Genomic DNA, 18,511 nt, shown 5'->3' with positions numbered 1-18,511 from the left:
TATTTTATCTTTTTTTTTAAAGATTGTTTGTTTGTGCTACAATGCTTCCCAAGCGGAGGCAGATGAGGAGCATGTATCTTCTTATCTGTTAAGTGTCACATTCCTGGCATGTGGCTTGCACTGATCGGGTGACTGCTTCAGGTAAGATGCCCTGCTCTATTTATTAGAAAAGTGCCGGGCATAACTACAGTGTCAGTAGATGTAGACTTACTCTTACAGCTTAATTTCAGGCCTACTCAAACATTTTAGCACAGAGCTGAAGGTTAATGTGTCGGTAATACACAGAAACACTGAAAGTGCAACAGGGTAATAAGGTAACACTGACAAATTATAGTAAGATAGCTACACAGATATATGCAGTGCATCTGAACTATACACCACATTCATTTTCCTGGTTGTTCCATCTTAAAAAATATGCACCACAGGCTTTCCTTTAAACTTCTTATATTTTTTCTTTGTTGTTATTAGAGCAGAACTGTGACAATTTTTTATTGGCACTGCTATTATAAACCCTATTTCTAAAGAGCAGTTAGCTCATTTCTCAGTATTCAACACCATTAACAGTGTACAGTTCGAGGCTACACAAATCTTTTTGGTTAAAGGAAAAAATGGGTTGATTCCGTTGGATTTTGCTTCAGTTCAAAAGCACTAATTTTTCCTCTTTTCTTTGGCTTTAGATGCATTTCATGTTACCTTGAGGCTCAAGACCATTAGATGAACATATGCAAGCTTTTTGTTATCCCAAGGCACATCATGTATGCTTTACACACAGAGAGCAAAGCTAATCACAAGCAATCTCCCTCAGCTGCTACAAAGGAAGAATGACTAATACAGTGGTCAAGTTCTTTACTTAGAAATAAGAATAATCTCACAGACCAAATATTCTTTCACAAAGATGAGAGAAATTTTTAACAGACTTTTTTTCCTTTTTACCAGAACAAGTAACAGATCCCACCTGTGACCCAACAACAAATCTATGTCGCAGCCAGCTGAATGCTTAGATAAGAGTCAGAAAGGCAGTAAATGGTGTACTTACAAAATTGCCAATAGGCAGAGCAGGTGGCTGAAGCCTTGTGAAATAAGAAAATGAAGGACTCCAAGCATCTTATGACTTGACAGACAAAACTCCTTCCCATATTTAGAAATAAAGAAATCTCCCCTTACCTGAGACATCCTTTCACGATGCTTAGCTTCAAGTCTCTCCTTGGCTTTCTGGAAATGGGCATGTTCATTCTCATCCCCAGGTGTTTCCAAGTATTTGTCAACAGCATCAGGAGTGCTAGCGGCTGTGGTAGGGACTGAGGTAAAATTTTGAGGTGGGGTGAGAGGGAAGGGAGTGGGAAGAAAAGCAGAATTTCTACTTTAGTACAGGTAAAATTTAATTGGACCAAGCAAGAAACATCTGTTCTAATTTCCATCAGAATAAAGCCATTCATTTAACCTCTGAGCAGGATATAAAAATGAGGTTTACGCAGACATGTGAGACACACACAGAAAAGATATGTAAATACACAAGGATTGCCCCCCCTCCCTCATTTCTTAATCCAGGGGAAATCTTCAATGGGAGCAAATCAATGTTATTCAACTGCTGCCAAAGGAAAAAAAAAAGCCTGGCAATGACTAAAATACATAAATCAGCAGAAAACCCTTTGTAAAGTTACGTGTTTTGTGTATTAGTTTATTTTTAAAAAGTAAACTAACACACATGAGTGTCAATACAAGTATGTTTTAAAGCACCTATGGACCCCACAGTACCCTAATGAAATACCTCAAATCCTTCCCTTAGTGACAATTTTGGCCTCACAGATATTTACTTTATTTGTAACAAATTTGATTAAGAAAACCCCTCATGGATGCAGGAAATAATCAGCAAGCATGCACTAATTGCCAGCCATTCCTGTCGGATAGCTAAGCAATACCTATCACACTGGTAGAAGATTTGCATTTGGGGTAACTCAGAGTGAACAACAGTTCCCTCACTATGCAGTAACATCCAACAATCTCTACATTAAATAGAGTAACATTTCTGTGCCTGTGACATAACAGCAATTGAAAAAGCCCTCCAATGATGATCAACAATTTAATTTCAACTATATTGTCCCTAAATATTTTATTATATAATTAGTTTAATTGTGCTGGTCACCATTAGTTCAACAATTGCAAAGTTAGTTTAAAAATTCTGACAAACAAAGACAATACACATATTTGCGCAAGATTCTTTTTTTAAATGAGTTTGACTACATGTAGTGTGTTTAGTTAACTTCATTGATAGAGGTAACACATTTTAGTAGATCAACTAATAAAAGTAGGGAAAACCCCAGGACCCTCCCACAACACAAACATTTCTCAATGTCTTCAACAGAAGCAAACTTTAATCTGAAGATCAGGCCGAGTAATAACCAATATTTATTTATGACTACTTTCCCCAAAACAAGTTGAAAAATAAACACATCTATGTTAAATTATTTAAAAAAAAAAAAAAAAAAAGTTAGAAGTACAACATGTTAGTCCCAATGAAATAACATCCTCAAATTCCAAGAAAAACTTAAGCCAAAATCCAAACTTTTCCTCCAACTTTACCTTAGATGTATAACCCCAAAAATTAACAGAAAGCCTTTGGCTGTGTTTGAGATATCTCTATATGTTCTCTACAATAGGCATGAATGGTTTTTGATGCTGTTGGTATAAACCACACAATGAATTTTGTAAGTTACTCACTGGATTGAAGGAAAGGCCTTCCTTGTCTCAAAACAAAAAAAATATCTACAAGCAACCAAAAAAAATCCAACTGAGAAGTCATAAAGCAAATTATCACTCCTCCCACCATTTTTAGATTTTTTTCATAAGTATTTAATTACAAATTTACACTTTGTAAAACTGTAAACTTTGTTCTGAAGTACTGTAACAGGAACAAATCAGCTTCCTGACAAGTCACAAAAATTACAAAATTAGAATGCAATTCTTAATATTTTCAGTGGTTACTCTCACAACTTCAGACAATTTAAAGTCTCTGATACTGTTATAAAAGCATAAACACTTTCTTTCTTTTTAAACTCTTACTGATAACAACCAACGATAATGTGGTCTGTGCTGGGGTGCAGTGCTGCCTGCTGGAATACCTACAGTCAGTGTAAGCAAATTCCGAAAACAAATCACCCAAAGCTTGGACTGAGTGAAAACATTTCTGTAATGCTTTTAAGTATTTCTAAATATCTTTGCTTTTCAATCTCTGAAGCACCAAATTAATTTAATCTTTTCTGAAGCTGCAGATAAATATAGTACATTTTCATTCCATTTAGAAAATGAAAAGAAAATTTTATTTCAGAGCAGGAAGAAATTTAAGTGTCAGACTAAGCAAAGGCCATCCCTTCCAGGCTCCTGTTTCCCAACAGGGGATCACCACCAAACATCCCTAGGCAAGAGCAGTAAATACTCTTCTCCAAGGTTTAACTGACCTTGCTGGATTTTCCTTCCATATCTCCAATCTCCTGCCCCGCCCTCTCCCCTCCACTTGCTTGAGATTTAACATTCAAAATGTGGTGTAGCAATGAGTTCTGTGGTTTAATCGGGCTCTGTGTGAAGAGGATTCCTCTCTGCCTACACCCTCCTCTCGCTGCCTCTGCAGGACACAGAAGAGTTTAGCACAGAAAGATTGAATGGGGGAGAGCTCTAGCACACTCGTCATCCTTCTACTACTTTTATAGATTTTTTTTTTTTAACTGAACTTAAGTCTGTACAAATGTGAGTGGAAAGAAGTGACAATCTAAATAACTGTCCAATAAATTATGCAAATTTAACCTTTAATTTATTGAACGGGAAAAAAGGTTACCATCATTTGCACTGAGATCAGTTAAGCCACCTGTACATTCAAGATCTGATTTTCAAAAGCTACTGTCTCACATGTGCGGCCTTTACAGCCCAGATTTTTGAACAATATGCTTACTGCCCACCGGGATGCCTGCTGGTGTGTTTCTGAACAGTTGGGAGTAGCAAGTCCTGAGAACTGGAAAACCTGATTTCAGTGCCTGGTGCAGAGGATGTCGGAGCACCGAGTCCCCTCCATAAACTGCGCAAAACCAAATCAAAGTGCGACTAGGCATTAAATGCCACAGACTTGGATGCCTGAGACAGCCAGGCTGTGCCCAGGATCATGGGAAAGGATGTGGGCAGTACCTTGACATCCGACCACAATCTGCTCTTTCAAACTAATGCTACAGAGCGTAACGCTAATGCAGAGCGATAACGCGCGGGAGAAGAAAGCTACCACCACTGACCTCGTGCAGAAGGCAAAAGGCTGGTGTAACGCCACACATGGCTCTCCACTATGCGCTCTCAAACAGAAAGAGGGGCCAGAAACAGGCATGTGAGCTGATGAGAGCTTGGGGGGACCTGTCTGATGGTGGGACGCTCAATCAGACTCATCCACCAGGGAGTGGACTACTAATTTGATTTAGAAAATCTCTACTGAGAAACGATTTCTGGCAACAGCTTTACTGGAAAGAAACAACTGAGGTGTGATGGCTGGAAACCAAAGCTAGGCAGAAATAAGGCTGGAAATCCAGATTAGAAATAAGCCACCCACTTTCAGTAGTAAGTGCAAATAAGTATTTGAACAATTTATGCAAAGATATGCTGATTCACCCAAAAGCATCCTTGAAAGCATCCTGCTTTAGCACCTCTTTCCAAAACTCAGCCAGTGAACAGGCATGACAGCAAGGGGTAAAACACGTGTTTTCTCCCTCCCTCCCTGCTCGCTGCTGGCACAGGCCTGTGCCTCGCACACTCAGAGCAGGCTGAGCTTGGGCAAAGCCAGCCCTAAGGACTCAGCCTGACTGCTGCTCCTGCAACGGTTGTTTGGCTGCTGGTGGCCACAGAGACCAACCAACCTACCAACACTGACCACATCTCACGCTGCAAACAGAGACACTGTTTAAAGTCTTAAAAAACTGGGATAATTTTCATTAAAAAGAAGTTCAGTGTGTATGTTTAGGAAAACACTAAAAGGTGAGATGAAATGGTCATATAAGTTTTTGTTTTCTGTTGTAACCGTGATTCAGAAGTGGTCTTTTTGAGTGGTTAGCTACTCATGTAATTTGAATTCAGAAATGCTTCTCTAACAAGAAATAATTAGTCTGCTTAAAACCACATAAACCTAGAAGATTTCTCTCCCTGTATTTACAAAACCTGCAAATGCTTATGTGACAACTTCTCCATCCAGTATTAAAAAAATCATAATTATCAATAAGATGTTAAAAAAGCCTTGTGATTCCAACATAATAATAACCAACAGCCTACCCTCCCCCCCAAGAGCAAAAGAATTACAAAAATACTGAGCTTTCTTTCTTCTGTATAAAGCAGAAACATTTTAAAATTCCATCACGGCTGTTGGCACAAAACCTATCTTTTGCACTCCAATACATTTGGGAACTTTATTTCTACAGATGTATTGCACATTTTCTCATAATAAATTGGGAACATTTGGTCAGACATTAGTTACATGTAAGGATTCCTTAAAAATCTGTAGCGTGATCTCATTTTTTGACCGCATCTGCTCTTAGAAGTCTTTAATTTTCTAGGTACTGCTTGTTTCATAAGGTAACTCACTCTACTACTGCATGAAGACAGATCAAAAAGTGTGTGTTAATAGGTGCGGAAGAAATGTGGTATTGGATGACATTTTCTTCACACTTACACTCATTTTACCTGTCAGTTCCCGAACTTTTTTTTTTTTTTTTTTTTTTTCCATTTTTAATTAGACTTTAAAATTCTAACCTTCCTGGAGACACAGGTTCAATAATATAGCCAAATCATGCTCTACACTTTTTGCTATTTAACAATAATCCTTACAAATCAAAAGACCAGGGGAGGAAATAAAGCAAGAGAAATGCAACAGTATGCCCCTAGATCTTGTTTTACTATTTTGCATAAAAATAAATAATCCATATCAGCCTCTCCAGGGAAAGAAAGAACAGTCACTCACCACCGTCAAGTGAAGTGAAAGGATTAGTAGATGCCCCTTTGCCAAAGGACTGTTGCATATAAGATGGGAAACCATTTGAAATGAGAGCATTACCCAGCTACAATGTAGTATTCAGTAGATGCGTTCATTGCCTCTGAATTCCACGTACACAATTACCTCATTAATGAAGGATTAAGATCAAAGCTTTCAGTTGTTGACTAAGATCACAACTAATTACAGCACTTCTGACAATCACAAGTGCGTATGGAATATCTTTAGCAAGAAGGATTTCTATTATCGCTACTGCTACCTTGTGAAATGGGATGTTTTTACAAGATGGTATCCCCCCTTCTTTTTTGAATAAGCTATTCCACTTACAGCAGGGTGGCAAAACCAATGAACAGAATCTAAACAGGGAAGAAAAATAACTATTACCTTTTTTATTGCAAAACAGACAAATTACTGACTGAATGATAGAAGACAAATGAAGGCTGGGAAAGGTTTATCTAAGATTGTCGCAAATTAGCATTGTTTTAAACATAGGGAAAAGGATGTAGCAGGGTGACTTTTTTACAGAAGCTGTTAAGTTTAATATCATTTAATTACTTGGAAATAAAGTGAGTGCCAAACTGGTATACTTTCTAGTAGAGACCAATACTGGGGCACAGAACAGTAAGTGTATTTACATATTATATATAAATTATAATCTACTGCATTACAGAGACAACTATTTTCGTTCTTAGCACTGTAAGCTGGAGGACCAGCAGGCAAAGTGCCATTCCCTTTCACTTTTAATTACCTTCTCCTCATACGTGCCTTCACCAAGACCACTTTCTGAACCCTGCCCAAAACTAAAGACTAAAGGGGAGGGCAGAGTTCCTCCCACAGTCAACAGCACAAGGGAGACCTTGGGAGAACGACAACCAGGCATGTCCATAGTTCTAGTATTTTATCTGTAAGCAGCAAACTGCTGCTGCTGGTTTCTTGTTAAGGTTTCGGGGCACAAATAGACATCACTGCTGTGCTCCAAGGGTTGGTATCACCCCTGAACTGGCAGGAGTTCTGGGAGCTAGATCTTTTCGCCTCGTGGCTCATCAGCACATCTCCCTGCCTAGAAGCTAACTGCAGAGCAGTGAACTGTGCCAATCATGGTCAGAGACTGGTGCTCTGGTCCTTCAGGCCACTCAACTCCAGCTGCCCACTTCTTAATTTTCAGCGAAGATGCTCAATAATGCAAACACTGATTAAGTTCTTCATTGATGTTAAGGCTCATCCATCTCAACTACTTATTTATCACTCAGCCTGATCACATTCAGCTGGGTTTTATCTTGCTTATTTGCTTTATCCTCATGTTTTGACAATTATCTTTAAGACACCCAAAAAGACTCTGAAAGTAAAGTGTTCTTCATAAAAACTGAGGGATTCTAACTACAACGGTGGGGACTCAGAATGCACAAAACATGGACTAAAAGATTAGATAAACAGAAATATATCCGTCAGAAAAAATGTATGCACATGGGTACTGAATTAAGGAAAAAAGTCCCCTGTAACCATAGTAGTTGTATGCTCATGGATCACATCTGAAGCAGTAAGAAGAATCAACAGTCCTGAGACTTGACTTCTCCACTTTCAATTTCAAGCTTTCTCTTAGCTTCCGAAATTTTGTTAAATTAGATGAATCTTCCTAAAGTGGATTGGAAAGCACATTGTTTAAAAATGTATACTACTTTAATTAAAAGAGATTCTAGGCACAGGTGACATGAAGAGAGTTAACACATGAAAGAGAACCCAGTGTTCCAGAGGGATGTTCTTTTCTTTCTTAATAGTTGGGTTATCTCATTGTACTACTTTGTCATAAAAGACTGCTCATAGTTTCTGTAACATTTCATAACTTGCATTTATATTCAAAAAATAATTACAGGTCATTGTGGCAACCTTGGCCTGAAAATATAATTAAGCGCACTGACATGAAGAAATCACATGTTTAAAAGTCATATTCCTTTTTGAAGTTTACTTTGTCAAGACTGATCCTATCTTCCTTCGATATGTTATAATTTAGATAGTTGGCACGGCATCAGAACAACAGGCAGCTTGAAAGAATTCAGTGATTCTCTCACAGATACTTCCTGGAGAGAAAAAAAAGCCCATGCCATACTCATATTATTTCTCATCTATTGCCTTAACTAAAGTTGATACTGGACACCTAAACTAGCTTTAAGTTAAATTTTCTCATATAAGAATCCTTCTGTATAAGAACTTCAGGATATATTTCCTATCCATGCACAGCTAGAACTTGGCGATCATGCTTTTATTGCATCTCCATGAATGCAACTTCCTTTTTATCAGCCCTGACAAATGCAATTTTGCCTTGCTCAGACCCATTCAACACTCATCTCTGCCATTAATTGCTCAGATCACCCCTCAGAGTTCTTTGATTCATTCTGTTCTTGGGAGGAGGTCCCCAAAGCAAACTTTCCTCAAGCATCTTTGCAATACTCTGCCTTAAGGTCATTCTCTTTTGATTTGTCACCATAAATTTAAATATTTATGAAGGAAAAAAACACATTGAATTCTTCACCTGTTACATTAAATGAGATCGCTGTGAAGAAATACAAGATAGAAGTATTCTCCTAAACATGCCTTCTGCCAAGGTTGTAAACAAGAGTCATCAAGTCCCACATTCCTGGCATGAAGCAACTTGCAAGCTCTGCTGCTTTTATAGACAGAGGCCTGCCACCCCCACCCAAAGCTCACAAGCAGTCAAAGGGCAGTATCACCCAGTCCAGACCAACGTGCTCTAGACATGGCCTACTTTCTGTCTTTAAGGCTCCTACCTGATCTCAAGCTCAAGCAGTCTCTGTAGTTGTACAGATAAAATAAGCAATTACCCAGTAAATAAGACAAAGGATTAAAATGTGCTACTTAACTAAAAATTGGGCATACTTTATCATTCTGTTTATAGGAATGCACTGCAGTTCTTTAATGCCTTAGACACACTCTCGAAGTTGGCATGAAAGTTTAGCTGCCAAACTTTTTATTTGCTGCTAACTAGAGAGATGTCAAGATCCCAAACAAGTAACAAATGGATAAAGGAAATTACTGACAACAGGAGTCTCATATAAATCACTGCTGCTAAAAAGTACAAGTTGTTATTTGCAGTATTTCTGAAGAGAAATTAAATTGGACACTGCAAAACACTAGAGGTCATGAATTTTTCCCTCAAGAGCATGAACTGGAAACACATTAAGATTTATCTCATCAGTTATCAGGGACAGACAGATACTAATCTGTAAGCAAGCTGAAGTTAGCCTATATGAGAAGCAGTTAAGAGTAGATCCCCCCATATTAGTCCTGTACACAATATTTTAATCTGTATTTAAAAGGGTGAGAAATTCCATGTACATTATGACATTGTAGCATTTATTGTGTTCTTTTCATATCTTCCATTTGAAATGGAAATTAAAGTATCCAACACTTAAAAATCACCAAGAGATTTAATAACTTTGCAAGTTTACAACATTTAGTTTAGAGAAGAAATACTGCTCTACCTAAATTCAACCAAAAATGTGACTGTGCTCTAAAATGGTCAAAAATAGTGCTTGTTAACATTTAAACTTACTACTAGGTTTCAGGGTTTCCACAAGGAAGGAGGCAACTGACAACACTGAAACCTATCGGTTCCCTCTGTTGTTAGCCGCAGGAATTCAGCACAGTGATAAACCCCACTATTTTATAAAAGGTCATTTTAATGATACGTCAAAGCTTTCAAAAACTGACACTGCCACCAGAGTCGAGTCCCACTTTAGATGCAGAACAAATGAAAACATGGTGGCATGAATTACACTCCGCTCAGAACACACTACGCCGTGGCTGCAGGAGCTGCTGGGGGAGCTGTCTTCTACGGAACAGCTGACAAATGAAGCACATTTAAGAGAACACATTTTCCCAGCTTTGAAGCTCCTTGTGTACCCAAGTTAAGTCTTGAACATTAATGTAATTTCAAAACAGTACTTACTAAAAATATGTAACTACTATAGCTTTAAGGATGTTTAACAAGCAACAACTAAGAGAAGTGAAAAAATCTGTACGATAGACTATTTTTTAGTATGACAATAAGACATAAATCATTCCTTCAATAACAGCAATTTATCATCTTCTGCTTATTCTTATCAATACATATCCATTCAGAGGTCATTAAATCCGAATTAACTGCCTGACAGATCCTAATGACTTCAAAGGAGCCATTATTGCCAGTCACACAGTAGAAGTTTGAGTCCTTATATTGAATAGAAACTGTAGACAGTATTGAACATCCTTATAAAAAATCAATAGAGAGCAAGCATGTGGTCTGGCAGGCTGAAGGAACTGGTAACGAGATCCTTAAAGCCTTCTACTTCTAGCGCAATTATATATCAATTCCCATGTAGCTGGTTGATGAAGATTTGACAGTAGCAGCTCCTACCCAAAAGACAAATCATTTTTGTCAGACCTCAGAGCATCAGTCAAATTAGTTGATAGTGGAGAGAGCCTAATGCTTTGCATGACAGGACAGATCCACCTGTCTAGATGAAGGCAAAGAGACTTCACCAAGAATGCAGAATAAAACATGATTTTTTTTTTTTTTTTCTGTAGACAACATGTTCAGGATATTAGTAGTCAGTATTCACACTTTCAGTATTCATGGCATGAGTATTTGTGACAGCAGAACATCCTCAGGTTTTGGCTCAGTCCAATTTCAATGCATTATGAGAAAAATAAACTCACATCCCACCCTTTCATCCTTTGCCCACTATTCAAGAGAAATCCAACTGCTATCCACTATTTCATATTACTCACTGTAAAATCTAACCAGTTTATCCAGCAAAGCAAAATACAGCTAGACAAAGGAAAGACATGATTTTAGCATTCGTCTCCTGCCCAAGAGAAGCTGTTTTTTCTATAGGATACAAGGGAGCAACAATAACACGAACATTGGAGAGAAAAGGAACAAAGAATGGAGTAAATAAATAAGCATGAATTGAGGGGGGAGGCACAAGGATCAAATGGAAAGATTAAGTTAAGGGTGACATGACAGTGGCAGGGGAAAAAGTAAGACAGGACAGAACAGGAGTGGCCTAGACGGAAACTCTTCTCCACTGTTTTTCTTTTCTTCTGTGGGACTGGGGTGATGGTGGTGTCTCTGTTACAGCCAGGTTGAAAAAAAACCTCCTTCAGAAACATTATATCGATAGCAAAGACAAGATCTCACTTAAGTGCTGAAACATATCGTATTCAGCACTTAACTGCTGAATTACCATTTATATTCAGCAAAATGATATAGAATAAAGAGCATGGTAATACTGACACAGTAAACGAAACCAGAGGAAAACAAAGTTATTTTAGGAACAGAAATAACAGGTGTATAGATCAGGGTATAAAACACACTGAAAAAAAAATCAAAATACAGGATCAAATCTATAACTAAAGTAGCTTGGAAAGTGTACCCTATAGACTCAAATGTTGTTTGAGAAACTACTGAAGGAAAAAAGTAAAACAAAACAAAACAACCAGGAAGAAGCCCTCTGAGAGATATATTTTAAAAGACAAGACCAGCTCTATTTTTACTCAACACCAGTTGTACAAATGAAGTGAAGCAGCTCAATTACTCAACCTAACTCCATTTTCCTTAAAGAGAAAATACCAAAGTAAACCAAGGTAACTATGAAAAGAGTACAAATGGTAACGCTCTTGGCATTGTTTTATTGAACTGAACCGAAGGAAAAAACAAAACAAAACAAAACAAAACCAAGACCAATTTCTGAGAGATAGAAGAGAGGAAACCCCTGGGCTTATCTGAATATCCTAATGAATATGATATATAGCAAATTTAGAAGTTGTTTCTTATTTCATTTCTGATTCCACGTGTTGTGAGACAACTGTCAGTCTTAGAAAAGATCATTTATCTTCCCAAACAGCACGAGCTGAACAACTTCTGCTGCCAAGAGACAAGTTTGAAGAAGGAAGACAATCTGATTTCCAAGTTTTATTCAATCCATAATATTGTTTTTAAGTTCATGGTTGAGGTCACCCCTTGTAGCGTAAGATTTCCTGCAGAAAGATCACTAGGTTGATTGGAAGTGTATTAAACTACTGGCTTGCTACTACAAGCAGTTGGTGCTATGATTTCAGCTACAACCTCTATATGAAAGGCAACACCACTGTATTATCAAAAGGACAAATCAGAATCACATCTCCAAGTTTTATTGTGTAAGACTAATTCTCATTAAGTCTGTTTTGTTATGTAACTGCTCTCTTAGTCAGCAACACCCTTCCCTCTGTGTAATAATTTTGCAGCACCCTGGAAGCCAGAAATGAAACTCTCAGATTTGAAGTGCTGGGTAAGTAAACACAGCTCGGCATGGAAGACGCACAATTTTTGGAGATCTTTTCCCAAATTCTGCAGTGGGACTATGTGCAGACTCAAAGAAATGCATCCATATGGCTCAGCTTGAAGGGCAGGAGCCAAAAGCACGCTGTAAAACCTGGATGTTTTAGAAAACTGCAATCTTGCAAGTGTCAAGATCTACTACACAGGTCCTTATTTATGCTGTTGTTCAGCCTTCAAAAAAATACTACAGATTTGTTAGTAACACTGACAAAGGCAGTAATAATTATTAATTCCCACCAGGTATGTGAAAAGGCTTTTTCCAACAAGAACCAGCGTATACAGCTTTTAGAAACTCTTATACTGACCATAAAAGTAAAATTCTCAGAACAAAAGGCCAACAGCTATTCTTCATTTTATCCTACCTTGCTGAATATGAAATTTAAGGATGAAGGCCCGCCACCCACACCCCTGCACCGCCCCCCCCCCCCCCCCCCCCCCCTTTTTTTTTTTTTTTAATTTCTGGGGAAAGAAACAGGTACTGTCACAAGAGGTGTACTATCAGAGGTAGGTGACCCATTTCCTTCATCCAGACCAAGGCAAATACCTGAAGTATCCAAAGTTCTGTGCAGGTAAATCATGTTCAGTCATGTCATTCTTCCCTTCCTAACTGCGGCTACTTCCAGAGGCAAAGTAGCAAGATGTTCAGATTACTCAGGTGTTTTCCATTACTAGTTCTGATGGTCATCATCCTGACTGGGATCCAATCACCACTTACACATGATACTAACCCACATGTGACTGAAAAAGGTAATCATCCTTTACAAACTCTCTGTTGGCCATAACAGTAAAGAATAAACCTCATCTTGGATACGTGAAATTAAATGTGCAAGAGCTCAAGTGGATCAAGTGGCTTTTCCAGGCTTATTGTCCAGCATCTCTCTCACTGCAGTGTTTTTTCTATGCCTCTAACCTGCATGAACCAGCTATCTTCAGTTCTACTTCCTCCTTCCATATCTACAGTATCAACTGCTCATCAATATCACATACCCTGCATTTTTCATTGCATAAGTATTTCTTCTTTAAAATTATCTTTTTTTCTACTACTGTCCTAATTTAATTTGTTAGTCCCAGTTTTTCTTGCCCGTTATAGGGCACACAACCAGAGACAAACCATGTTTTGCATCTTTGGAAACGTCTTACCTAACACAGGAACTTAATGGCTCAAAATGTCATTCTTTTAACAAATCTACTGTAGACCTCACTCCAATCTACTGCACAGTTGTTCTCTCTCCACTACACCTGTCTTGTTGCAGAAACTGATCACTGTCCATGAGGTATCCTCCTCACTTGCCTTGTGGTAGACTTTCCCCAGGTCTCTCCATGGAGTATTACCACACACAGCTCTACAAGATGTTGAGATGAAATGCAGCTGGAGCACCAGAGCAGCAATCCTGTCTCCACAACTGCTCTTGCTCCCACTCCAGTAAAACACAGGTCAGCTCCTCTGCTTCACAACACACACAGCACGGCTTGCTGCCTGTGTTTGTCTGCATCTTTAAGCCTTCTACTTACTGCAAATGCTCCTAGGTGTCATTTGGAAAATATTTTACTGAAAGCAGCCCTGATGTGTTCCTCCATGCCCTGTGGCCAGGCAAGGTAGTGAGATACGTACTCCTTAATGTATCAGATGTAAATGACAGCCAGTACCGTTTGAAGAGTACATACTGGCAGTGCAGATGGGAGGGGAGTGTACCAGAGACTCCAGAACCAAAACTTAGCTGATAAATCCAGCATCTGACTCATCAGCTTCAATACCCTGTGATAGGGCAAGCCGTTCTTCTCAAACCAAAATCACAGTGCAAACACTCTTTCTTCATGGAGAATGATCATTAAAGTAAATGCTGTGTTAAACAAAGTAAGTGGGAGGTGAATCATACCCATGTGCAGTGTGGCCCTTTGGGAAACCTAAAAATCAAAGGTCATTTCTCTCCTTTTTGTTGCAGAAACAAAGTATCCAATCAAACTAAAAACAAGAAAGCTAACAAAAAGAATCAGTTCTTCTGAGGCTGAAAATAAATATTCTAGTATTATAATGAGCTTATACTTCTTTGAAGAAAAAAGGTCAGAAATAATGCATGAAAATACACTGTACAAACTATAAACTACTTTTAAACTTACCTGAGGTTTCCCTCACGTTCACACTTTCTCCTGCACAGGCATTGTACGTGCACACACAGAGACACATAAAAGGTCAGTATACTTTGGCAGAAACTTAAGAGAAGTTGAGTGCGAAGGCCTTGTCTAAGGAAATGTTAGGCTTTTAGCTCCCTACTTGCAGACCCCCGCCTACAGCACCAAGAAGTTGCCCGCTACCATGCCGGGTTAGCGAGAGGCGAAAGAGGAGACAGCGGTGAGCGGAGGTGTGGGACAGACCGCGGCTGGGGTTAGTGTGAGCCCGGGCCCGCTCCCTCCGCACAGGAGCGAGGGAGGGTGGAGGGGCACTTACTGACGCTGCCACAGACCGCCATGCAGTACTCCTCCGAGTCAAAGTTGTTCCGGTTCCCGCCGCAGCCGCCGTAAAAGAAGGGCGCGCACTTTCCTTCGGTCACGTCAAAGTACCAGCGGGAGATCATCGCGCGGCAGGGACCAGTCTCAGCTTGCTCAGAGCACACCTCTAGTCACAGGAGACCCAGAGGAACCACATTTAGCATGTAAACGGTATGGCTTCCCTTCCTTCATTAGGCGCCGCTCGATGTCCACACGCGCGAGCGAGGAAGGAGATGCACTAAGGAGGTGTTTTGGGGAACTGGAAACCCTCTCCTGGAAAACCACCCTGGAGCCAACGTAGGTAAAATTCGAAGTGACCCAGATTCGTGCCATTAAGTCTCCTTAGTCTGCTGATGTTTTTTTAATTTTTTAGCTACGTTATCCATATGCACTGAGGGATGTTGCCCTGAAACAAGCTCCTGAACGGCAGCAATGGTACAAGTGTGAAGTTTCTTCTGCTTCCAGGCCAGAAGGGTACAACCACCCCCCCAGCTCCTGCCCGCAGCACTGCTGGCTGCCCGCCCTGGGCAGATTCCTGACCAAGCAGCCCACTCAGTACCTGTCTGGAAGGGGAACATTAGAAAGCAAAAGGAGCAGCACTTGTTGTTTTTTTAGCTATATACCCCCTCCCTGACCAAATTGAGAGGGTTTCCCAGCTTACACAAAAGAAAAATCAACCAAAATATTTATGAATTATGGAGGAGAACGAATTCTCTTCAGACATCTACTTATATATAGTCACTGCAAAAGAAACTCCCTCTTGCAAGCCACCCAGCACAGGGTTTTTAATTCATAGTTAGAGGGCTCACATATATAAAATTACTGCCATAGCTATAATCCATCTATGGGAGAAAATCTCACCCCAGTGAATATACACAGGAAAAAAATGAAAACTGTTTGTGTTCACTGTGAGCTGCCACAATCTCTGCCTACATCCTACGACACATGAAAACCTGAGGGAAGAACCAAACCACACAAATTAAAGGAAGACAAAGCAAATTCTGCCTGCAATTTGGAATTCAGCCAATTACACATGTAAACGTATAGCCCTTTACCAATAATGTTCCAAACAGACAAAAAGTTTTATCTTTCAGCGTGCTGCATAAGTCATTTCAAATCTACATAACGTTAAACACCAATGCACCCCTCATTTGCTTTCATCCCATGCACTGCTTTGGCAGACAAACTGGTACATTCAACTAGAGGCTTCTAAATTCTCTGCATATATTTGAATTTTGTGGAAGGCAGACCCCTAGGGGTTGAAAGATATGAAGAAATATCACCGAAAATCCCGCCATGCTCATCACCTCTCAGATGTTGGCTACAAAGAATCCTGCTTTTCAGAGTCTGTCCTGATCCATCACTTCACTCTCCCCAGGAGCACTGCTATTTATAAACAGATTTTATGTTCATTGGCAGTCAGTGTATACATAGATTTCCTTAAATATATAATATAGGTATAATTTTACATGTGTTTAACATATTCACATACCTTGTCTATAAATAAAGTCAAGAATCAATTTTAGGGAGCGCACATTTAGTCTAAGAGAAACAGATCCAAGTGTATGAAACCCTCAAGGATGTGCTACAAATGTTGCAATTTTGTACCAAGCAATTAGGGGGAAAGGAACAGCAGGGCGTGAAGAAATACTAGGGCTTTTTTACTTCAAAAAAACCCAAAATAAGCATATTTAATTGTACAACATATTAATTACAATTATTTGTATACTACCAGATGATTAATTGTAGATCATATTTAGCATACAAGTGTTTCTTCTGATTTATTTTAAAATCAAATCCAGCCCTGCCATCCAATTATACAGTCAAATCTTCACACAAAACTAACTCTGCACAGCCTTGACAGAGCTGCCACATGTCAACTAAAAATGAATAATGACTCTTGACATTAAAGAGACAGGTATAATCAAGAGAATTTTTGCTGACAGGAAACGTCATTTCAAAAAACACAAAGGTCTCAACAAATCAGCTTTTTTTTTTTTTTTTAGTCAGTGTTGCCTATGGGCTGACCTCTACCCATGCTGTAAGTGCCTTGTACGTTTCCCTCAAAATATTAGCTCTGCTATAAAGTCTGATGTATTTAGTTTTGCACTGTTAAGGGCTATCAGGGTGGGAACGATTCACAGATTTAATCTGAAACTTCCTGTAGGTACCTCTCTCACAGAAAGAGCAGCAGAGATTTTTTTTTTTTTTTTAAATGTCCAAAAGCAAAGCTAATTGCCCATCAAATAACTGATGCCAGTGATAACAAGCAATTGGACCTTTGAAGTAATTTATACACACGAAGATTCTCTTGAACAAGCATTCAGGAAACCACAAGGCAACATATTAAAAAGACCAAGCCTGCAGCACTGCAGCCCCAGGGACCTGCCTCCTGCCTGACCTGTCACCTCCCAGCAGGCTGGCGGTGACAGGGCAGGGCAGTGGAGGGACGTCCTTCCCTCCAGCCTGCACACTGGCAAGACCTAAACGGTAATTATTTCATCGCAGAGAGAAATGGTCTGCTGTGCAAACAGTTTATGACCTAAATGAAGATTAACCAAGAGAGGGGAAAATGCTCTGTGTTACAGTTTCAGAATTGCTCAGTTTAAGGGAAGTGCGTTGCTGGTCCAGGCTAGGAAACTTTTCGCTGCTGTCATCTCTTTGACAGTGCCACCATCACCGTCCACCACCGCCTGCTCTCTGTGCATTCCCTCACCCCTGTTTCGGGGCAAAGGTGCATTTTTAAACCAGCTTCAATGCCTGGGAAATGGTCCCATTGCTCCTGCTGGTGGGCCAGCTGCTCCCATCACTTGACCTTAGAGAAAAAGGCCACCACATTTGATCCTCAGCTGTACCACCTCATCTGAGAAGATGGGGAAATGAAGTGCAGAGATGGGAAATGCAACATATTTTCTTGGGCTATTAATTCAAATACCATTTCCCCTTCCACTGCTACTGAGCGTAGCAATTAATGCCTATGATGGATGAGCTACGGTATTTTCAGAGATATTAGCAGCAGGCAGGCAGCATACACTGCTAAATGATTCATCAAAAAATTAAAAGCTGTCTCTGCTTCATATATTAATCTTGTTGCTGAGAACTGATTAAAAGATGAGTTGCTTTTTCCCACCGTGTAATCCAATTTTACTTGATACCACAAGTAATTTGTATCCAATACAGTGTTAACAGTGAGCTTTCTTTGTTTCAGGAACTTGTTCATCCTCCTCGTCTCCAAAGATGCATTTTTGCCTTTGACTCCATGAGACTGGATAATACTGAAGACAACAAGCCTTTGCCTCAACCCAGGTTCATAAGCGATCTACATTCTGTTTTCAGATGCTTACAGTTTTCAAACCATCCTTCTTCAACAGTAAAATTTCTCTCATTTTTTCTGTGCCCCAAACCAAAGATTACAGTTGCCAATACCTTCCTTCTCTGAAACCTTAGATAAAGCAAATTATTTTTGAGATAATCAGGGAAGTACAATTCAATTTTCCCCATACCAAACTTCTCATACTATTCCAGCCTCTCGATGCAAAAAGAGTTGCACCTAACCAAGCAGGTATATTGTTTCCTGAAAGACAGTGCTGTGGCAAAGCCTTTTGATTTGCTTTTAAATCAACAGTTGAAGTGATATA

The 18,511-nt window shown here is 39.4% G+C and overlaps 1 protein-coding gene across 5 annotated transcripts in view; it reads right to left on the bottom strand.

Moving 5' to 3' along the window:
- The window catches only part of LOC104363994 (amyloid beta precursor protein), a 220,877-nt gene that overhangs the window by 68,615 nt on the left and 133,751 nt on the right, over window positions 1-18,511 (bottom strand). For 3 of the 5 annotated variants that reach the window (XM_042789042.1, XM_042789041.1, XM_042789040.1), the window contains exons 7-8: window positions 14,833-15,000; window positions 1,165-1,298 (exon numbers count right to left, since the gene is read on the bottom strand). In XM_042789042.1, coding sequence (XP_042644976.1) covers window positions 1,165-1,298; window positions 14,833-15,000 — 302 coding nt within the window. The remainder of the gene's footprint in view (window positions 1-1,164; window positions 1,299-14,832; window positions 15,001-18,511) is intronic. The other 2 variants (XM_042789044.1, XM_042789043.1) reach the window with 1 other exon arrangement.

Source organism: Tyto alba, unplaced genomic scaffold (genome assembly GCF_018691265.1).
Source record: "Tyto alba isolate M040663 unplaced genomic scaffold, T.alba_DEE_v4.0 Super-Scaffold_14, whole genome shotgun sequence".
NCBI lineage: Eukaryota > Metazoa > Chordata > Aves > Strigiformes > Tytonidae > Tyto > Tyto alba.
This window is presented reverse-complemented; position numbering and strand designations above follow the sequence as displayed.